General features: G+C 43.7%; 1 protein-coding gene across 15 annotated transcripts in view; it reads left to right on the forward strand.

Annotated features, from left to right (window-relative positions):
- Positions 1-23,810, forward strand: part of Cadps (calcium dependent secretion activator) — a 476,750-nt gene that overhangs the window by 204,256 nt on the left and 248,684 nt on the right. For all 15 annotated transcript variants that reach the window (XM_077795614.1, XM_077795616.1, XM_077795615.1 and 12 more), the window contains 2 exons: positions 12,689-12,922; positions 15,970-16,091. In XM_077795614.1, coding sequence (XP_077651740.1) covers positions 12,689-12,922; positions 15,970-16,091 — 356 coding nt within the window. The remainder of the gene's footprint in view (positions 1-12,688; positions 12,923-15,969; positions 16,092-23,810) is intronic.

Below are 23,810 nucleotides of genomic sequence, written 5' to 3' on the forward strand. Positions count from 1 at the left end.
CAAGTGCCCCTGAGTTCAATCCCAGTACCAAAAAAAGAAAAAAGAAAAAGAACAAAAAGAAAGTATCTTCCTCTAAACCTACCAGGCCTTTTCCAAGCTCAGTTTCTTTGTACCCACTGATGCCTGAGCCTGGATGGACCTTTCTTCTCCCTTCCACTTAGCAAACTCCTGACTCAGTCTGTCTCTCTGTGAGCACATCTTCTCTGACCACCGAGTGCCTAGCATACCGCACATAGACCTTTATGACACCAGGTCACTGAATGGTGAGCCTCTGTTTACCTGTCTAATCTCGAAATGGATTGGTCACCCCAGGGTTGAGATCTTCCTTGTCATTAATGAGTGTAGCTAGGTGTTACCTACTACTATTGCTGCAGCTGCCAATCATGTTATTATTACTAGCTGCAAGGCCTATAGTCTTCCTTGGGCCCTGATTCTGGGCTAAGCATGCTCAATGCTTACCATGGACCATCTCAGTCAATTCTGAAAGCAGAACTCTGAGGTTGTTTCTGTCATCATTCTTGTTTTAGAGATGGAGAAATCTCCATGAAGCATGACAGGCACTAATTAAGATGCTGTACTGGACCCTCACTGAAGATTTGTCTAATCAGGGTTGATGCAAGGCTGAGCACCTCAAGTACAGACATAGTGGGAGTCGGGCACCGTGGTGCACACCTGTCATCCCAGCAGTTCAGGAGGCTGAGGCAGGAGGATCACGAGTTCAAAGCCAGCCTCAGCAACTTAGCAAGGCCCTAGGCAACTCAGTGAGACCCTGTCTCTAAATAAAATATCAAAAGGGCTGGGGATGGGGCTCAGTGGTTGAGTGCCCCTGGGTTCAATCCCATCCCCAGTATAACAACAACAAAAAGAGAAGAATGTGACAGGGTCTCAGAAACTCATTAATCAAAATAAATAATATTTTGAAGAGTTTTTTTTTAAGTCATAATTAATGTCAAAAATCCATTAAGAATAAAATATCAAAAAAATTAAATAGATACCAGTTCTGGCTGGTTCCTACTGAAGCCACAGGTCCTGTGAACATGTAAGGGTGGGGACCTGTCAGAAAAGATGGAGAGATCAAAGAGACAGTGGAATGAATGGGAGAGAACTTTCCTCTGCTCATATATGAACACACAACCAGTGAAACTCCACATCCTGTCCAACCACAAGACTGGGAACATATTTAGAATAAGTTAGACTCCATGGATATATAATATGACCAAATACACTCCACTACCACGTATAACTAAAAATAAATAACAGCATGTACACAGAATAGCACCTAGCACTGGCCCTTACTCTCCGTGGAGAGAGGTATCTCAGGACTTGGACAGAGAAAGGAATTTTACCAGATCAGAAACCAAAGAGAGATTCTGGGAGGCAGGAGAAGCCCTCTGTTTTTTGCTCAAGCAGTTTCACTGAAGCGTTTTGTGTTTTGTTTTTGGACACCTTTACAGTTTATAGTCAAGTCAGTCTGGTGGCTAAAAACAGGATGCCGTTATAGATTTGGCTAAAGGTAGTGTAGAAGGCGCTTATGTTTTAAAACCCTGCCTAATGTGGGAGTAAACATCCACAGGCTTTAGAATTGACTCCTCCTATAAACTCGGTGTCTCGCTATTTTAGTCAGCTTTTCTGCCACTGGGCCTTAAAGATCTGACCAGAACAATTGTAGAGGAGAAAAAGTTTATTTGGAGGCTCATGGTCACAGAGGTCTCAGTCCATAGACAGCAGGCTCCATTCCTCAGGGCTCGAGGGGAGGCAGGACATCATGGAGGAAGAGTGTGGTGGAGGGAAGCAGCTCACATGGTGATCAGAGATAAATAGAGACCCCAAAGCCCCAATGCCCTCTCCTCCAGCCACCCCCACCTGCCTCCAGCCACCACCCAGTTAATCCCATCAGGGTTCATTCACTGGTTGGGTTAAGGCTCTCACAACCCAGTCATGTCTCCTCTGAACCTTCCTGCACGGTCTCACATGTGAGCTTTTGGGGGACACCTCACATCCAAACCAGAACACTCCCATTAGAGGATGGGCTAAAAAATGGAGGCCATTAGGTTCATTCCCCTGCCTTTTAGGCAACTGTTACACCTTATACCCCAACTAATAAGATTCATCCTATCTACATAAAATTATACACTTCAAAAACAAGCTCATGACACCTCTAATTTTTTTTCTTTGAGACTTGACATGATTGACATGATAATTTAAAAAGCTGATGTTAGGCTAATTTTAATTTGTCAAAGAGCATTGATGAATAATTGGTATATAGTGAGCCATGATGCTCATCCCTAAACTAATCAAAGAACTTTCTCCCCTAGCCCACACCCTTAGTATTCTGATGTGTGGGACATTATTAACAACTTAGAACTAAGCTTTCTTTGATGAAATGTGCAATGCAAATGAATCTTGGTTAGCATGTGCAGGAAATGGAGAACAATTTCAGAATGCATGGAGAGACCCACCCAGACATTTAGAGTATTGCAGATTTCCATTAGGTAGTCTTCCCACTGCTATCTCCTTTTCTCCTAGAGATTCGCTTCCTTCTTCTGTAATATTTTTTCATGCCAATGATCCCTTCTCCCTGGCTCTTTGTTCTTGGAGTGAGGTGAGCTCTTCACAAATGGGGAACATATCACAGTTCCCAGCCTTCCCTGGCCATTGGTGGTTGGTTAAAAAATGGGTGTTTGGTGCAATGAATCTCCTCTGGGCCTGTGGACTGCAGGCCAACCAGACTGTGTCTTCCAGGGATAGAAAGGAGTCTGCAGTCATGTTTGATTCTTACATATAGGGGAGAAAAAGTTGGAAGGATAAAGCCAATGCAGAGAGAGAAACAGAGAATTCACAGAGATACTAAGGAGTCTCAGGATGTTCACATACCTGTGTCCAGTTATTTTTGTGTTGTGGTTGTCTTAGCTATAAAAACTCGAGTTAGAAAAATCAATTCTCCCTTTGCCTAACCCAACCAGGCTCACACTGGGGAAAACTAAAAAATATCTCCTCTACCAAAATTTAAATAAAATATCAAGATCTCATATATTGACTAGTTCATGAAGAGATATTTAAACAAAGCACCTTGCTTCTCTCCTTTTAGCAAGTCCTGATTTTCTATTTCCAGCCCCACAGTGAATTTTAGTGGAAGATATGCAATTCAATCCATATGGCTGAATGTTGGCTCCTGTACATGTGATAACCAAAAATTCCTACCTTTGGGTGTTACCCACCCCCACCCCCCGCAACATCATGGATAATTCACTCTGTTTCCTTATGTAAAAGATGGGTTGAGCACTGTGGATTGCAAGTGGAGAACACCAACTTGAGGAAACTAATGGAAATAGGGAATGATGTTAAGAATCAAGAAACCCATGGTCAAAGTACAGCCAGACTCCAGGAAAGAACTGGAATCAGGGGCCACAGAGGGGTCAGGACTTTCTGTCCACTTCCATCTCTGTGTGTCACACTGATGATCCTTTCTTCATAAAACCAGCTTTCCTAGTGTCTCAGTTGCAGGGTGGGGGGGTGTGGGGCTGTCCCATAGCTCTTCTAGTTTCTGGTATATATAAATAGGGAATCAACCATTCAGCCTCCCTTCCAAATCCTCCTCCTTAATTCCCCTTCCTCTTCCTCACTACCCCTTGAAATTCACAATTCTGGGAATCAACCTCTGATTGGCCCAACTGAGTTCAAGGACCGAACCCTGTTGCAATCAACCAATCCACAATAGATAAAGGGTGTGGGTCTCCCTTGTCTCAAAGATGCTGGAGATGTATCACCTAGGGTAAAGGTGGTACTTACGGTGGTCGTAGAGAGGGTGCCATTATGAATTTGAGATGCCCCAGATGTGTCCTAATGCTATTAACTATTACCTATGCACCATTCACTATGTGCTAGAATCTCTTCTAAGCATTTTACCCACCATATCTGACCTCCAATGACCTTATGAGAAAGGTACTATCGGTCCCCACTTCTTAGATGAGGAGGTTAAAGCAGAGGCATCAGAGTACTTGACCAAGGTTCAGAAACTGCATTCTTAACTAATATGCAAACTACCATGACAAAATACCTTTTCAAATACAGGCCTGTTCCTCTTCACCTCAATCTGAGAATCCAGTATTCCCCTCGGGCATCCTTTCAACTTCCCTTATCCTGGCTCTCTCTGCTAAGCAGCCCTTTATTAAATGGGTCAGGCTTTGGCTCTGCATTTCACATCCACTCTCACTGAGGCCTGGGTTAGGCAATCCTTGGTGGATTTAGTAGTCTGGCTAACCCAACCAGAAGCTGGATAGTCCACAATGGCTGTCGGCAGGCTGGAGAGCTGGAGGAACCAGTAGCTGCTCGGTCCAAGATGCTGATGCCTCAGAACTAGAGGGATCCCATTCAGAGACCAGAGGCGTCTAGAAACTCCCTGGAGAATCAATGGCAGAGTCCACTTTGGAAGAATAAAGAAGCAGGCATCTGAAGTCCTCAGGTGATCACAGCAGCCATCAAGAACCCATCTAAGAAGAATTGAGCTTGCATCTGAGGCTGTTGTTCCTCCAACTTTAATTCCATCCAAGCCTCCAGCCTATTGGATGGGGCTGCCCACACTTAGGGAGGGTCTCCTCTCCATTTGCTATCCCACATGCCAATCATTCCTAGACACACCCTCACTGACACACCCAGACGCCTCCTAATCTTAGGCATCTCTTAATCCAGTCAAGTGGACAATTCAGAGTAGACATTACCCTTGGAGTTACAAGCTTCTGCACAGTTTGGGCAAATCAAAGCTGAGGAAGTAAGAGCAAGTGAGAAAAGAAGCTAAACCAGGACACCATGCCTGAGTTCAAATGCCTTCTAGCGTGTTCCTGGTTTTGACAAATTATGACCAAAGCCTTCCTTTCTCTCTTTTAATGTGCCCACCCTTTCCTCATCACCCCCTGCACTTCATCCCCACCTTGTCCATGTTGACTGGGAAACACTGGCTTGGGCCATTGCTGTAGAGGACTCAGCCATCAACGCTCTGCCAAGTTTTAATGACAGGTCCAAGTTCATTCAGTTAATAAGCAGAAACCTGAGTCCCCTTGTTTTAGTCAGCTTGTTCACGACCCTGACCAAAGACCTGACAAGAAAAAATAAAAAAGGAAAAGTTTATTTGTGCTCATGGTTTCAGAGGTCTTGGTCTATAGAGGGCCAACTCCATCGCTTTGGGCCCAGGGTGAGGCAGAACCTCACAGTGGAGGAAAGCAGCTCAGGATACAACCACCAGGGGAGCAGGGAGAACTCTACTCACAAAATATACACCCCAAAGTTACTCCCTGCCCAGTGATCCACCTCCTCCAGCCGCACTCTACCTGCCTACAGTTACCACCTATTTAACCCATGTCAGTGGATTATTAACCTCATAATCTAATCATTTCACCTCTAAAAATCCTTACATTGTCTCACACATGAGCTTTTGGGATTTATCCCATATCTAAACCATAACACCTGTAATTCTAAATTTCATGCATTTCCTTTTGAATAATCAGGTGAGAGGTAGGAAATTACTCCAGGACAAGAGGGCTTGCCAGTCCTCTCTCCCTAATGCTGGCCCCTCTAGGAAACAACTTTCTTCCACTAGGATTTGCTATATATTCCCTTCAGCTTCTCTAGAAGCCCTTACAGGTAGTAGCATCAGGCAGAGCTGGCTTGTGGAATTCAGAGTGCTCTCTGCTTTGATTTCTTTGCAATCTTGAAAAGAGGTTGTAGAGACCCTGGAGTTTCTGCCAGTAGTGTTCTTAGCATCAGACACAGCTACTGCAAGGCTTGTGTTTGTCCTCTCATCCTAGGAGACAAGGGAGGCAAGAGCAAGTCGTCTCCCCTCACCCACAGCCCTGAACGGTTACCTATCAATCCCATCACTACAGTATCCCACAAACCATCGGACAGACATGGTGACACAAGTACATCAGACAGAGATAGTCCCCCTGTGAACATCAGTCACACTGCCTTACATAAAATCCCAGGAAGAGATTGGGGTGCATTTTTGCCCTTTTAATCTAGTAGAAAAAAAACTTCTTAATCCCTGTTCAAACATTTTCCCAAATCCTCTCATGTTAATATTAAAGTGTCCCCACATTTCACCCTCAAATTAAGTCTAAGTTATTTAAATGATGTGATCTGAAGTTGACATTGAAGCTTAAATGGCAGATTGTGGCATTAGTGCTGGTGTGATATTTACCAGTTCTTTTGGCCACATTTTGGGGATAAAATTCCTAAATTCTCAAGCTAATTATATAATATAAATAGTTCAGCTTTTGTGATCTCAGTGGCAGAAGTCAGAGTGAAACACCATGGGTTTTTTTTTTTTTCAAGCTATCATTTAAATGTGGAAATGCCATTTAGACTCTTGTTCTAGACAGAGCAATATTACCCTCTTCTTCCTGGCCCTGTTGTAAATACAGTGAGAAATAATATCTAAACAGTTCCTTGATGGAAAAATTCCTTTCTACACACTGCTGTAAATCAGATGAAGATATAATCATCTCCTATCAGAGAAAGATACTAATACCCCAGCTTACAAACTAATATTGCACTTGGAATTGACCCTGTGTCAGGAAGTAGCAAAAGTGTCCAAGCACACAAGAGGGATCTGATTCAGTTTATTTCCTGGGGGAAAAAAAAAAAAACAATGAGTGTATGGGAATCTTTCTGATTCTGGCCTTGGTCAGATAGCTAAGAACCCAGGGAAATAGGTGTTTGAGAAAAAAGCTAAATTCCAAGAAGGTTCTCTGAAGAAGTCCATCCATTTTATAAAAACTAAGGAAATAAGAGCAAATGGGTAAAGAAGCTAATCCAGGAAACTATGCCCGAGCCCTGGGTGCCTTTTTATGTCTGTAAATGCTGATTTTGACACACCACTACTAAGGCTTTCTTTCATTCATTGGAAGGACTGGCCTTCCTAGTCTCTCCCTACACTTGACCCCCATGCTGTCTATGTTGGCTGGGAAAGGCTGGAGTGACCACTGCTGTTGAGTCCATTGCTGTTGGTCATTGGTCCCCAGTCTTCTGCTGAGCAATTAGTGCAAAATGAGGTGGTACCTGCAGGGTATACCATGTCCAGCAACCCCATCACATCATCTCAGCCTGTGGACATTTGAGGTCAGATAGTTCTGCTCTTTCATATCGGAGCTAACATGGGCTCTGGAGCCAGTCTACCCAGTTCCAAACTCAATTCCTTTTCACCTTAACATTTTTGGCCTCATTTTCTTGCTGGAAATGGGGTTCAAGAGCAGCACTTGCTTCTGTGGGTCATTAGAAGGATTTAAAGAGGTAAGGTGGGTAAAACATTTGGACTGGTTCATAGTAAAAAGCCAGTGAGTCTCTTTTGGTTTTTTGCAGTCACTGTCATTATTACTAGTGTTGTGGTTGTTGTTGGTGGCAGTGGTATGGTATTACGTGTGTGTTTGTGTGTGTGTGTGTGTGTGTGTGTGTGTGTGTGTGTTTAGAGGGAGAAGGAGAGCAAATCCAGGGTCACCACAAAGGATTCACCTTTGTGATCTTGTCAATAATTCTATGAGGCTTATTATCACCATTTCAAATGTGGAAACCAAAATTCAGATGAATGAAGGTGTCTATGTATCATCACAAAGCTAGTCCATGGCAGACTCAGTCTGTTTCGTGAACGTGAACTAAGGTGCTTCTCGTGCCTTCTCTGTGCTCTGTGCCTGCCTCTGTGACTTCTGTGTCTATCTGGTGGCTTTCTGGGGCATGCCTCTCCTCAACCGTCACTCACCCCACTCCTAACTTCTTCCTCCCCAGTGACCACCACACCAGGGGACAAATGATAGGAGCAAGAGTGTTTGAGGGATTGGGCAAAAAAAAAGCTGCCACACTGTTAGTGAGCACCTGTGTCTAGACAGCACCCTCTGGTCACATGCCTCCTGATTGACACATTCTATCATACGTCATTTGAGCCTTTGGGTACCAGGACCCTCTCTCTGAGCAAGGGTGGCATTATCAGTTTTTACCCATACCCCCTTTATTTTCTCTAGGTAAAATAACAATCCAAAAATAGCAAAGAAAAGCCAATAGCTAAAGGAGCTGTTAGGACTTTCAAATGCTGTTTTTCAAGATGTTCCAAAAATCCTTCAGCGTGGCCAAACATAAATAACCATGGTGAGGATTGTCCTTGAGAGGCCCTCCCCCTGGAGGAGTGTTATCATCCCCAAACAAAAAAAAATGACCAGTGGAGATTTTCTTTGGAGGACTCTGTCCACCCCTACACTGCATCTTTCATGAAGCAATATGCATAAACGGTTCTTTTGTCAAGGTTAATTCGGTTTTTTGCTTGCAAAGGAGCACTAGAGATGGAAGGCTCTGTTTTCCTTATTATGGCTCAACCGCAGCTTTGAAATGTGTGTGTAATGGGCCACTGATAGGTGCTCTCAAGAACCTCAGCCTAGATTGACAGAAGGCTATTTCTTCTCAAGGCTTAAGTACTTGGAACAGGGAGGAAAAAAATGGCCTTGTTTCCTCTCGCAGACTTCCATTTTATTTGCTTCTTTTTATGATGTCATTAGAAACTGTCCAAGTTTCAGGAGGAGTAATCATTCTTTAGATTTGCCAATATTCTGCTGCCTAAAGTTGGGTGGAAGCTAGCTCTGTGCCAGAACGGTATTGCTTATAACTGCTGAATCTTCTTCCAAAGTGTCCAGACTGGGGATATTCTCCAGATAGTCCCCAGGAGGGGTGAGGGGAGGGACTGCACTCCATACAGTCTCTAAAAAATTATTAGCAGGAAAAAAATACAGTTTACAAATACTAGTTGTTGTTGTTGTTGTTGTTTTCCCTTCATCCCCCTGCAACCACAAAACTAGAAACCGGTGGTAAAAATCACAGAGATCATTTACCCAGTTCCCCCCAAAATCCCCCCCCCAATAGCTCTCTAAGGTTTGAGCTCCAATATGAGAATAAAAGAGGTACATCAATCTATACTTCAGCCTCTTGGGATGCAACCTTTACTGTTTGGCCATCTTTAACGTAGCCTAAGGACCATCTCAGACCACAGGTCAACCTACTTTGTCTTCTTTGCAGAAGAGCCGTGCTCTAAAGGGAGATATTTTGTGGATTGTGTACAATTGTATAGACCTTGAATTCACACGTGCCTATAATATTTTCCATGGGAAGGAGAAATTCCCAGTGGCCCTGTCTGAGCCAACTTGCTCTGGTAGGAAACTCTTCTTCCACCAGAACCACCCTGAATCTCTCAGAAAGAATTGATGCCTTGTGTACTTCCAGGATAGTGAATGCTGTGCTTGGGTGTTCCCTTATAGATCTTCCTCCTCACTGGCTGGAAGCTCCAGGAAGACACTTCATACCCTCTTCCCAGGATGGCCCTAAAGCTAACACTGCCCCTGGCAAGTCCCCACGTTTTCTTGGCCTTTGACAAAAAGGATATCCAAGTTGGAAGGCTAACAACTGCCCCCTGAGCAAGTTTAAGAATGAAAAAAACAAAAATCAAACCTGCTAAGCAGATGTTTTGGAGAAATAAGACTCTGGGGATTGAATGTCAATAGCCCTGACATTGAATCCTCACCAGCTGCTTCATAAACCTATTGTTCCATTTCAGAAGTGTTCATCCAGATTCTCCTCTCACATTCGCCCACAGTGTGTTCAGAAAGCACCACACAGGGCGGAGCCCATCTCTAAATCAGGAAGTGAGTATGAGCAGAGGTTCCAGAAGGAACCCATCCTCCGAATGACAAATTTCAGACCCCATACTCATTTACATGGAAAAGCAGAATCTCATCTCAGGGTTCTTCCAGAACTTGACTCATCATCTCTCATCTCATAGTTTTACCCACATTGATATTTACCTACCTTGAGGTACCTATATTTACCTACATTGAGTTTTACCTACATTGATATTCAATATGGACATTTTGACAAGCCATTGGTCCGTCCACACAACTCATGTACTGAACGTTCATGACGCGTCAAACTGCGTGTTAGATACCAAGAATTTAGCAGAAATACCTAGGTAGTTACAGTCCTGATTCATGGAGCAACAGGAAAGATAGATCTTAAACAATAAATTTCACAATTGGTCTATTAATTACAGTAAGTGTTTTATTCTACTGAGGCTACTATAACAGAATACTATAGATGGGTAATAAACAACAGAAATTTGCTCCTCACAGCTCTGTTGGTTGTTAAAACCAAGATCAAGTCACCAGTAGATTCAGTGCCTAATGAGGGCCCACTTCGTGGCTTACAGACAGCCTTATTTACACTCTATCCTCACATGGGAGAAAGAGGAAACCAACTCTCTGGGGCTCTTTTAAGGGCTCTAATTCCATTCATAAGGGTTGTGTCCATTCATCAGACCTCATCGCCAACCGTAGACCTTATCTCCAGATGTCTTCCTGTGGGGATTAGTGAATTTGAGAGGAACACAAACCTTCAGTTCATTTCAAAAACCATTGCCACAAAGATGAGCTAGGGCCACAAGCAAGTACAACTGGGGAACCCAACACAGAAAGTGCCATGTTGAAGCTGCAATATGGAAGATGGGAGTGACGTTGGGAGGAAGAGGTCAACAGAAAGAACCCTTAGGACAGCCTCCAGGTCTGCAGAAGACTGGCACAGGACAAAGGCACCTTCAGACTCTATGCATAGGCACCAATGTGGTGACAAGAAACACTCTTGCAGCTCACTAAGGGTTAGGGGAAGTGTCGATGGGAAAATGAGGGATTCCTAAGGAACTGAAATGCAAGAGGAATAACTAGGCTCTGCAAAATGAGAAAACCACTACCAGCTGAAGCTTCTCCCCATGACTCTATACAACCTCTTCTCTCGCTCCTTTCCTCTCCCTCCTCTTTACCCGTGTCCCAACCTCTCCTTCCTTCTCCATCTATAAGCTACCTCTTTCTCTCTTGCTTGTCAAGTGTCTTATTCGGCTTTGGACTGGTCCAATAAGGCAGCCAACCCTAATTTGACACAGTTGTTCAGTTTTCAACTTCATCAACCAACTTTAATCTCAGTATTTCTTAGTTTGATTGCTTAAGAGAGTTACTCATCTGATGGACTATTAGCTATATAATGAAGTCCCCTCCCCAGCCATTAGGATGGAAGATGGAACCCTTGCCTAAGCCAGAGAGCCCAGTGTCGTTTTTATTTGTTCTTTTTACTTATACATGACCATAGGGTATATGCTGACATATTTATACAAACATGGAGTACAACTTACTCTAAGTAGGATCCCAGTCTTGTTGTTGGACATGATGTGGGGTTTCACTGTGGTGCATTCCTATATGTTCGGCACAGGGTAATAGTGCCCACAGAAATGGCTTCAGAGTATGTGCATAAATCAGACTCCAGGTAGAAATTCTGGGATGAAAGATTCTCCATCTTTTGTGGATGTTACAAGGGGAAATAATCAGTCTTTCTGTAGATTCTGAGATGGGATGTAGTGAATTCCAAATCATAAGCAACATTTTTATGACATTAGCCCATTTTGTCCCAGCATCTCAGGGAGAACACATATAAAAACTTAAATTTAGTATAGAATATATAATCATGTAATAATAAGAATATAATTATATAATCATATTAATATTCCAGGTAAGCTTAGGATTATTATTTCCAACTGATTTTAATGCACCTGAGTCAATTTTCTTGAAATATTCACAGCCTTGTAAATGTGGGACTTAATGGGTTAAGGGGAGTCAGACTGAGCATGAAGCCATCCCAGAGAAGCCAAAACCAAGATTATGAAGGTGACATTATCTGAGCTTTGCCTGAAGCTGGGTCTCACCCAGGACATTCCCAAGCCAATCAATTCCTTTTCTTGTTGAAGCCAGTTCCTGTTGTATTTTGCTCTCCCTTGCAAAAAATAAAAATGAAAAGTCAACTGACTTGGCTTGCTTCTTACGTCACTGTTTGTGGACTGGGAATTGGGAGGGCAATTCCATATTCCAAGTGAGAAATGGTTCTTTGATTAGTGATTGATCCAAATGATATTTAAGGTACCGGACAACTTAGAGTTATAGGCAAACAAACGGTTAAGCTGGGGTACGTTGCCTTTGGAACTGAACTCATAAGTATGGAAGGAAAAAATACAGGTCTGTTTTGATACTGAATTACACTCTCTTCTTTTCTAAAGAATTTTAATCACATTTTTCACCACTTCATTAATTTTTTCCATTTTTCTTGAAAACGATATGTATTCTTCTTAGAAATAGCCACAGGAAGTGTTTGAAACATCTCAAATGAATTCATTTTGAATTATTCATGTGAGAAAATCTCTATAGATCCCAGAAATAGGGTGTCTTTCTGTTTCCATAACTTAAAAACAACTTGACTGTGTTTTGCTAAAAAGAAAATCATTTGAACAGAAAAAAAATCACCCCATTTTGCTTTCCACAAATCAAATTTGCTAGAGAAAAAAAAATTAGAACTTTAATAAAACATTCAACTCTTTCTTACCAGATGTGGATATGTATGTTCTTTTTTTACCTGTTAGAGATCACAAGCAACCGGAAGGCAGACTGCTTGGCTGCTTGCTGTCTATGCATTAAGGCTGAACATATTTTAGTAGAATACCACCATATTTGGGGAAATTTCATTAAGGGTAGATGCATCCTAACTCCGGGCCATGATACAAAATCTTTCTATATAATTCCAATTTTTGTTTACTCCTTTGTTCACATTTTGCTTTTTTTTTTTTTTCAAGGAACGCAAATTTCCCAAGTTTGTTTCCAAAGAAATGGAGAACATGTACATCGAGGAGCTGAAGTCCTCCGTCAACCTGCTCATGGCCAACCTGGAGAGCATGCCCGTGTCCAAAGGCGGGGAGTTCAAGCTTCAGAAACTCAAACGGAGCCACAACGCCTCCATCATCGACATGGGCGAGGAAAGCGAGAACCAACTGTCCAAGTCCGATGTCGTGCTATCTTTCTCCTTGGAGGTAAAAAGCCTTAAACCCCTGAAAGCTTCCTTGCAGCACAGGCCAGAGCTGAGTGATTAGATACAGCACAATCAGCCTCTTTCCCCCCCTTGAACCCTGGGAGCAGTTATTAAAATAACAGCTTGCTGAGCACAGGTCAGCTAATCAGCCAGTGCTTCTACCCTCTCCAGGAGCACACATTTTTTTTTCTTGAGGAAATGGAATCTTAAGAACCACCTACTAAATGCAATCTCCCCTATCTTCAAACAGTGCTGAAGGATTTCATAAAGACTCGATGCACTTCAATTTAGAAGGCTTAAAATTTGGGTTCCTTCTAGCATCAGTTCATGGTGAACTGTAAATTTTCTTTCCCACCTTCTTAAGGCCTAGAAGGGACCCCAGCAAGCACTTAGCTTTGCACAGGGGAAAAGAATCTGTGATGCCAAGTTGCGTGCCCGGCATTAGACAAGGGGAGCATTTTGGTCAAAAGCAACCGATAGGTGTAGAATGCTGATAAGCACCGGATATTTCACCTTCAATAACTGCATGTAGCATCATAGTGGTCCTTGGAGGTATTTGCAGATGTGGAAACAAAGTCTGAGAGAGGTTAATACACCTGAAACTGATTGCCCAGCTAGTAAAGACCTAGAATCAAGATTTGAAACGAGATCTATTAAAGTCCCCCCAATTGTGCTCTTTCCAAGGTGCCTTTCATTTCTTTCCATGTATGTAATTCTTCCCTGGATAAAAATATTCAATTGTACCCATTAGCACTTTGGATCCTTACACAACAGGCACAAGATACATATCATTATCTCTCTCTCTCTCTCTCTCTCTCTCTCTCTCTCTCTCTCTCTCTCTCACACACACACACACACACACACTTTGCAGATAAGAAAGCTCAGACTCTTCTAATCTGAAATTAAAACGAGGCAGGTTCAATGTCAAGGTGTCTTCCCACCATCACATGAGTAATACAATTGTTCTCCTGGGTCAGCAACAGCAGGATCACTAAGAAAATTTTGAAAATGCAAAGTCCTGGGCTGCATACAACCTACTGATCAGAAATTCTGAGTGTGGAACCCAGAAATCTCTAAGGTTTTTGTTGTTGATGTTGTTATTCTTTTTATTGTTTTAATTAATGTTTTTATTCTTTGTGTTGTTGTAGGTGTTGTTAGTTTTAGATATGCATGCTGGTGGAGTGTATTTTGACACATATACATACATGGAGTGTAACATTCTAATTAGGATCCCATTCTTCTGGTTGGACATGATGTGGAGTTTCCCTGGTTGTGTGTTCATATATGAGCATAGGAAAGTTCTGTCATTCTACTTTGTTTCCCATTCCCATTCCCCCTGCCCCTCCCTTCATTCCTCTTTGTCTAATCCAATGAACTTCTAGTCTTCCCTCCCCTCCTTATTGTGTGTTAGCATCTGCATATCAGAGAGAACCCTGATTTTGGGGGATTGGTTTATTTCACTTAACTTGCTATAATTCCATTCCTCTTTATGGCTGAGTAATATTCCATTGTGTATATGTACCACATATTCTTTATCCATTCATCTGTTGAGGAGCACCTAGGTTGTTTCCATAGCTTGGCTGCTGTGAATTGAGCTGCTATAAACATTGATGTAGCTGTGTCACTGCAGTATGCTGTTATTCTGTTTAGTTATACATGACAGTAGAATCTATTTTGACATATTTACACAAACATGTATTACATCTTATTCTAATCAGGATCCCACTCTTGTGGTTGGACATGATGTGGAGTTTTCCTGGTCGTGTGTTCATACATGAACACAGGAAAGTTCTGTCCCATTCACTCCACTGTCTTTCCTGTTCCCATGCCCCTCCCTTCCCTTCCTTCCCCTTTGTAGGATCCAGTGAACTTCCAGTCTTCCCTCCCCCACTTATTGTGGGGTAGCATCTGCCTATCAGAGAGAAGTCTCTGGTTTTACAAGCCCGACCAACAATTCTGATTCATACTGAGTCTGAGAACTGTATGGCAAATGTGACAGCCCTGTTGTTCTGCCTTGAATTAAGCCAGTGGGAAAGTTCGTATTTTTCCTATCCACCTAGTCCTCCTTTTGTAATGGTGTTTCTTCTTCCAGAGTCCAGCTGAATGATCTTCACACACGTTACTCATGGTAGCTGGCTGATGGTGATTTGGTTCTGATTCTTAAATTCCTCCCCCTCTCCCTTCTCCTTTCTCCCCTCTTCCATCTCCTCTCTCATGACAGAGCAGACCCCAAATCACTAAATATTAGAATAGCAGGTCATCGAATGCAGCTAAGGGTGGTGGTGGGAAATATGAGAAATAGCCAATAATACCTCTTGGTCCCTGACCACACCAGTGTTTTCCCTCAGTCTTGCGCAGAGACTGTGCAGCCCCAGATCTGTTTTTGTTCTGACTCAACAACACTGGCCCTCACAGAGTTCTCCTATAGTATTCCTCTTCATTTGGATGATCACTGACATTTCAAAATTAGATTTCTGACTGCAGTGCTGATTCACATTCTCACTTTCTGGTAGGAAAACTGGAGTATCTGGTGACTCTAAACTGCTCCCTTGAGACGGAGCCTGAGTTCTCCAGCTTGCCACAGTCCCCACCGCTCCCTATCGCGTCTCTGACTGTAACGTCGACGGGTCCTCGCCTTTCTCATACTTTATTGGTGCTATCACTTACCTTATTGTAAGGAGAAAGTGAATTCATTGCTTGTGTATCTGCCAAGAAGTGAATCACAGGCTAGAGTATTTTTTAAGGAAATAGGAGAGAATCTATTTCTTGGTGGAAATGGCAGTGGGGGCCAGGGAGACGGGAAATGACCCTATTTGCTCATTATGGAAAAAGAGGTCTGATTAACTTGGATGGCCTGCCTGGACCTGAGAGTATCTGGGTCAGGAAGCTTGTCTTTCCGGCCGGGAGACCACTGGCTGCACTATGAGGAACCCCAGCTTCCTTCCAGACTGGTGCAGCACCACGGGTGGACACCAGACACCGTTTCCCCCCGAGATGCCATCTGAGGACATTGACCCTAACCTCCCCCCCGTGTGGTCCTGTCTCCAGGTGGTGATCATGGAAGTCCAAGGCCTTAAGTCCTTGGCTCCGAACCGCATCGTGTACTGCACCATGGAGGTGGAAGGAGGGGAGAAGCTGCAGACGGACCAGGCTGAGGCTTCTAAACCAACGTGAGTGGGGTTCTCTGTGATCCATCTGGAGAGGGCTGGCGCCATGGGTTCCCTCTTGGCCAGCTCCAAGATCAAAGTCGGGTTTCCCCCCGGAGGACAGAGCAGGCACTCGCCTGGTTCATTTATCCAACAAGATGACTTGACTACATGTTTGATTTGGCAGCCACAATAAAGGTTCCAGTCCCTTCTAAACTGAGAACACAAGGGAATGGAAGAAACGGCCTCTTTTCCAGGATCTTTATTCTTAGATTGCTTAGCTTCACCGTGTGTGCAGGAGAGCTTGACATAAACTGGTTTTGTTATCTTTTCTTTTTTGGGGGGAAAAGAGGTACTGGGGATTGAACCCAGGGCCACTCACCCACTGAGCCCCATCCCCAGCCCTATTTTGTGTTTTATTTAGAGACAGGGTCTCATTGAGTTGTGCAGGGCCTCACTTTTGTGGAGGTGGCTTTGAACTTTTGATCCTCCTGTGTCTCATCTTCCTGAGCACTGGGATGACAGGCATGGGCCACTGCACCCAGCTGGTTTTGTATTTTTTCTAACTACTATTTGGTTTACAGCATAATTTTTTTTTTCAAGATCTTTATGAGTCCCGAAGTACATTAGCCAGACAGCGTGTTATAGGGGACACGGGACATTAATTAATTAGGTCGACACAGTTTCCTGCCATGTGCACTGTGTCCAGGTGGCATGGAGGAGGGGGAAGGAGAAGGTCCCTGTTGCAGCCGTGCAGTGCTCACAGGTTCGGGCGGCGTCAGAAAAACAGAGAACTGTAAAGGCAGCAGCCCTCTATGGCTCCATGGGTTCCACGCCCATCAGTTCAACTAACTGGAGTGCAAATGTTTGAGGGGAAAAAAAAAAAAAAGGTCTGAACTGAACAGGTACAGACCTGTTTTTCTTTTTCTTAAACCCTAAACTACACAGGATAACGACTATTTCCATGGCACTTACATTGTACTAGGTATTGTAAGTGATCTAGAGATAATTTAAAGTACCCAGGCAGATGTGCATAGGCTATATGCAAATACCATGCCATATTTGTAAGGGACTTGAGGACCCATGAATTTTGATATCTACAGGGAGAAAAGGTGGAATCTGGAAAGGAACCCATCCCTCTAGGATATGAAGGGTCAACTAAATTATAAATGCTGAGAAAAAAAAAAAAGTCCTTCAAGATAGCAGGGACACTTGAACCAGTTTGTGGGGACACAGTTAGGCCTTCCTTAGGATACCTGAAATGTTTAATATAAATCATGAAAGTCAAAGAATGGAGGCGGAGTGGAGAGCCACCAGGTGGTGTGAACAGCTTGTGCCAAGGTCCTGTGGTCAGCTAAGGCCTGTGGCAAGGAGGGATTCAAAAACGGCCAGTGGTGCTGGAGTTTGGAGAGGAAGAATTCCCTAAGCCACCAGAGAGACAGGCAGTGGCCATCCCACAGAGGGGAAAGCTGAGGGATGAGTGGTGGGCTATGTGTTTTGGAAGGATCTCTTTGGCTGCAGAGGAAGGGGCCGGAGGTGACGCAGGAGATCACTCAGGATCCTGGGGCCATGGTCAGCAGGAAGGGTGATGGTTAATTCACTCGGGTCAATAGAATCTCAAGCCTTAAGGATTCGTGAGAGATCACGGCTGTGTTCCCTCCCCACCCCTGCCTCGGTCCCTTCCTTTCCTATCTCTGTGAGGCCACCTAGACTAAGGAGCACCTTTTGTTGATGGTGGGGGTGGTGGGGTGTGACTTCATCAGAGAGTCCTCAAAAGAGTCCCCTCCACCAGCGGCTCACTGCCTGGCCTCCCCCAGAGCATCCTGAGCTGTTTGGCGGAACAGGAATCACTCACCAGGATGTGCAGACAAAACAGTTCAAAGAAAACCCTGAAGGTTTCCCAGGCTGCCGGAGAACCAGGGCCTCGTGCCGTCAAGGGGTCCTCCGCATCAATAGGCAAAGCCCGGGGTGTTCAGAAGCTGGGTGCAGTGAATGAGAGCGTGGGGACCCTTGTCTTCAACTTGGGTCCACGCTGACAGCGAGGGCCACCTCTTTTGCTCTACCATGGGTGAAATCCCAGTGTCCCCTGCAGGGCCTGCTCATGATCAACACAGTGATGTTAAGATGACCACTTATAGGTGCTTTTGGGGGGAAAAAATGAGTGACACTCGGGGAAAGAAAAACATATTTAGTGTTTCTGACAACCTCTAGAGAGGCTGGGCCCAACATGGTGTCAGATAAAGGAGGAAAGAGAAAACCTGCGATGTGCCTAACAGGCTGCTGCGTCCTGGGGACTATTTCGACTCAGTGGCGATTCATGTCATTTTATTGTGTTTCACAGTTTCAGCTGGAAAAGGAAATGATGAGTTGATTTTCCTGTGTTTACAAGCATTTAAAACAGTTTCATAAACAAATGGAGACAGCTGGGTGTCCCCACGCAAAACGCTCATAGCTCACACCCCTCTTTATATCTGACCCTACGTGAATGTTATCATGTCCATACCCATCAGCTTCTCCCACTGCAGCAGACATGCACTTTTTCTTAAAGATTCCTCTTTCATCACTGAGAATTATTCAAATCCTACAGAGGGTTTGTTGATTACTTTTTTGGTTTTCATTTTGTTTTTGTTTGGTACCAGGGATTGAACCCAGGGGCACTTAACCACTGAGCCACATTCCCAAACCTCTTTTTTAAAATATTTTATTGAGAGACAGGGTCTTACTAAGTTGCCTAGGGCCTTGCTAAATTGCTGAGGCTGGCTTTGAACTTGCAATCCTCCTGCCTCAGCCTCCCAAGCCTCTGGGATTACAGGTGTGCACCACCACATCCAGATGGTTTCAATTTGTAGTGCAGGCTTTTAAAAAAAAAATTTAAATTTATTCTTTTTAGTTATACATGGTAGTAGAGTATACTTTGGCATATCATACAAACATGGAGTAGAACTTGCCATTCTTGTGGTTGGACATGATGTGGAGTTTCCCTGGTCGTGTGTGTTCATATAGGAACATGGAAAGTTCTGTCCCATTCACTCCACTGTCTTTCTTATTTCCATCTCCCTGTTCTTCATTCCCCTTTGTCTCATCCAGTGAACTTCTATTCTTCCCTCTCCCCCTTATTATATGTTGGCATTCACATATCAGAGAGAACATTCAGCCTTTTGGTTTTGGGGGGATTGATTTATTTCACTTAGCATGATAGTCTACAGCTCCATTCATTTACCAGAAAATGCTATGATTTCATTCTTCTTTATGGCTGAATGATATTCCATTGTGTATATCGACATTTTCTTTATCCATTCATCTGTTGAAGGGCACCTAGGTTGTTTCCATAGCTTGGGTTTGTTATCTTTTCTTTTTTTGGGGGGAAGAGGTACTTGAGTATTGGGAATTGATCTGCTATAAACATTGATGTGACTGTGTCGCTGTAGTGTGCCGATTTTAAGTTCTTTGGGTATATGCCAGGGAGTGTAATAACTGGGTAATTCCAATAATGTAAGCTTTTTAACCAAGATCAAGCCCAACCCCAACTTGCTGGTGGGAGCTACCTAACATTGTGAGCCAAATCTTTCCAGATGAAAAAGTGCCATAATCAACTCATAACATCTGCTGTGGGTGAGGAAGAGGTCCAGGTACCCTCTATTTGCTGGGTCTATGGTGTCAACAACGTCGACCCAGAGTCTGAAATCTGGGTGTTTCTTCACACCTTCCTTTCTGCTATTTTGATTGTCCTTTCCTCACCTTTCTCCAGATGCTCTTCTGTTCCCTGTACCCTTCTTTCCCCTTCCCTTGGTCACGGCTAGTTCTAGTGGCCTTCCTCGCCTTCCCTTTCCCCGGGAGGATCACCCGGGCTGTTTGTCTGGATCTGTTTTCCGTCTGCCTCCCGAGTTTTGATTTACTTAGAACCCTACATTTCTTTTCTTGGAGTCTTTTTTTTTCCCTCCTCCTTTTCCTCCCTCTCCACCCACCTTCGCTTACAATTTCTTCCATCCCTAACCTCCAGCTCTCACCTGGGCTGCTTGATGTTGATTGTCTCCCTGGGAGGCTCTCTGTCCTTGGTGCTGATGACTCTACCTCACCATTTAATGATTGTAGGTAGCCCTTCTCCTGCCCTGTTCATCTTCTGAATCTCGGTTTTTACTGTTCTTACAGCTTTTCATGCCCATGCTCTCTGTGACCATTCTAAACCAAAATTCCACCTAACCCCGCTTTGTCTATCCCGCATAAATTATTATCACTAAGTGTGACTTGGTACCTGCGATCAGAACAATATTGTCTATTGCTTACAATATTGAGGAATGTGGTTTTGGTCTCTCTCTCTCTCTCTCTCTCTCTCTCTCTCTCTCTCTCTCTCTCTCTCTAAGTATGGTCACAAATTCAGGAGTGCATTATATAACCCAGGTTGGCCAAGAGAATTCCCTTTAGAACTGTAATCTACAGAGCCCTCAAGAAAAACAAGGGCAGAGTTAGTACCGTGGTCAAGTGAATTGCAGAAATTCAAGACATTACATCTAAGTTATCCATAGTGTATGTTGGCATTTGAAAAGCTTTGAACCTTCCAACAGTAAATAACCCTGTTTAACTTTATGTAATGTTTAATGATTTCCCCCAAACTTCTTTGAACTAATACCTCTTCACATCCACTGGAAAACACTGGTCTTTGTTGTCAAATGTAGTCGTGGAGAATTCTGCGCTAACATACCCTCCTTTTTTCCAATAACATTTCTTCCTTGGCCACCAGAGCCTTGCCCAGCATATTGCCTAAGCAATTCAGCAAGGGCCTTGCTGAATTGCTTAGGGCCTTGCTAAGTTGGATCAGTTGCATAATATAAGAATTCTGTGCCCGTGAGTTAAATATATTTCATCGCTAAAGAAACACTGTGACAGGGGTAGAAGGGGCCAACTTTTATACTCAGCTAAATTACCACCCCTGCTCACCCTTCCTTTAATCAATCTGCTACTGGTGGGCTATTTTTACCATATCTCCTCTCAATTGTTTTTCTCCCCTCCTGGTTCCCCCCCCACACACACACACACAATGCCTTTATTTTATGTATTTATATTTATGTGGTGCTGAGAATCAAACCCAGTGCCTCACACATGCTAGGCTCTACCACTGAGCCACAGCCCCAGGCCCTCTCCTGGGTAAAAAAAAAAAACCCAAAATGGGAAGAGCCAAGAGAATATATGATCAAAAGTTTCCATGAGCTAGACTTATTCAAAATCATGGCCTTCATTTGCAACATGCTGCATCTGCTTCTTGTGAGAAACCAATGAGCAGAAGGAATCGAAATCCTGTTATTAGTTGAGGAATCTCAGGAAGGCACAGGAATGAAGAAGGGAAATTCTTTGTGGATTCGGAACCAGGTATCTTTGTCCAGGTCCTGTGAGGTAGAGCCCTGCAGCTGTTCTAGCCATATGGAGATGGTTTTCAAAAGGCAATACTCCTTTTTTTTTTTTTTTTGGTACCAAGAATTGAACCCAGGGGCCCTTACCCACTGAGCCCCATCCCCAGCCCTTTTTTATATTTTATTTAAGAGACAGGGTCTCGCTGAGTTGCTTAAGGGCCTTGCTGAATTGCTTAGGGCCTTGCTAAGTTGCTGATGCTGACTTTGAAGTCTTGATCCTCCTGCCTCGGCCTCCTGAGCTGCAACAATACTGTGACCTCTGCTGATGAGAGATTATGTTAGGTGTTACCCAGCGGGCATCGGGTAGCACCAAAAAGGGTGAAGAGGAAGTTCCTCCTTTTCCACTTGATTTTCAGTGCTTCTTATCCGATTAAAGAAAGGAAAGCATTTTAATCTGGGGTCGGAGGCTCCTTGACAGCTCTTCAGGGCTCATATATGCACCAGGATCCAGCTGGGATTTACATTGTGCTTAACTGTCCTCCGTGGCAGGTGGGGATGCTGTGTCCTTTTGTGGCAGTGACATGTCTTCTTTTTTAAAGAAATATATTAACATTTTTAAAAATGAGTTCATTTGAATAAGATATATTAAGTAAATAATAGCACAGGTGGTACCTAGATTTGATAAAAAAAAAAAAAAGTTATCCTGAAAATATCTTGGGTTGAAGTATAAGAATGGCAGAGGCTGGGAAGCTGATGAGCAAATCACTTTCATTTAGAAAAATTGATCTAAAGTAACTTGACGTGTTCCCTGATTCGAAAGTAGGCTCCAAAATCACAGTCTTTTTTGGTAGTTGGGGGCCGTGTGAATAACCTTCTAAATGAAGCAGGCCCTGAGGATTAATCTGCATTAGCAAATTTCATCCCGGGAGAGGGTTGGACAATCCAGCATGTGCAAAATCTGCACCTTCATATTTTTTCTCCCGGGTTGCATTCAAGGGGTTGGAACACAGGAGATTTTTTAGCCTGACCTGTCTCCCCTATCATCATCACAATGCCATCAACTTTAAGGGAATCCCCACTGTCGATTGTCCCCAGAGGCTCCTTTGAGGCCTTTTTCTTACACTAGGCATATTAATATGCAATGGAGGACGCCCTTCCCATCCTTTTCTTTTTTTTTGTGGGGGAAAGGGTATAGTACTGGGGATTGAACTCAGGGGCACTCAACCACTGAGCCCCATCCCCAGCCCTTTTTATATTTTATTTAAAGACAGGGTCTCACTGAGTTGCTTAGGGCCTCACTAAGTTGCTGAGTCTGTCTTGGAACTCGCGATCCTCCTGCCTCAGCCTCCTGAGCCTCTGGGATTACAGAGGAGCACCCCCATGCCCAGTTCCAACCTTTTCTTTAGGGCTCCTTGAAGAATCCCTTGCAGAGGCTGCCTGCCACACACGGTTGGCCCTTCGTTTCTTTCTCTTTCCTGGGTGCAGTTGTTTATCCTGCCCATCTCCCCAGGTACCTAGTTTATGAGATACTGTTACAGCAAGAACTGCTTTGCCCCAGTGATGGACATCCCCTGGCCCAAGCGAGAGTCCTGTCTGATCTTCAAAGGGGAGACTATTCCTGTCCCCTAGGGTCATAAACTGACCATGTTGAAACCTACTACCACAGGCACTGAGGATTAAATATCAGCACATTTAAAGACTGTTGCTGAAAAGAAAGGAAGTTTAAGCTAACACATCTGAAAGTATGTCATTCTGAATTGAAACCAAAGATGCCACTGGCCCTTTGATTGTTGAACAAGTCCACCGCCCCCTGGGAAGCCACAGGCTCCGATTATTGCCAGGAGTGGAAAACACACACACACACACACACACACACACACACACACACAATCAGACTGCATCCTGCCATTTTTCAAGGGAACAAGTGATAAAATGCCCTGACTGAGAAATCATGCCACAGCTCCAGATTTGTTTTCAAGGACACTTCATCTGATGAGACCACGTGAAAGCCAAAGCCAAACCCAAGGCAGCAAGCAACGTTCTAGAATTTTCTTCCATGAAATAGATTTGTCCAAAATGGTGCAACACAGAATGTGGGCCAGACTTCTGATGCCCAGATTATTCATAGAAATGGAATTCTGTTAAATCGCCCCCACATCGAGTTGCAAAGTCAGAAAAGGAAGTTACTCCTTCCGATGGCTTTGTCTTGTGTACCATCTTCTCAATAGGACTACTTCCTTTCTCAATTTAACCAAAAATATATTCTGCGTAAAAGGCCCTTGGAATGGTGTAAATGGAAGCAGAACATCTTCTCTGAATGGATCCTTTGAAATGTTGATGCAAATGAATAATATGGAAGGGTGGGTGTTCACATTCCCTCTTCAAATGTCCATGGAAT

The sequence above is a fragment of the Urocitellus parryii genome, chromosome 3 (assembly GCF_045843805.1).
Source record: "Urocitellus parryii isolate mUroPar1 chromosome 3, mUroPar1.hap1, whole genome shotgun sequence".
NCBI classification, from domain to species: Eukaryota; Metazoa; Chordata; class Mammalia; order Rodentia; family Sciuridae; genus Urocitellus; species Urocitellus parryii.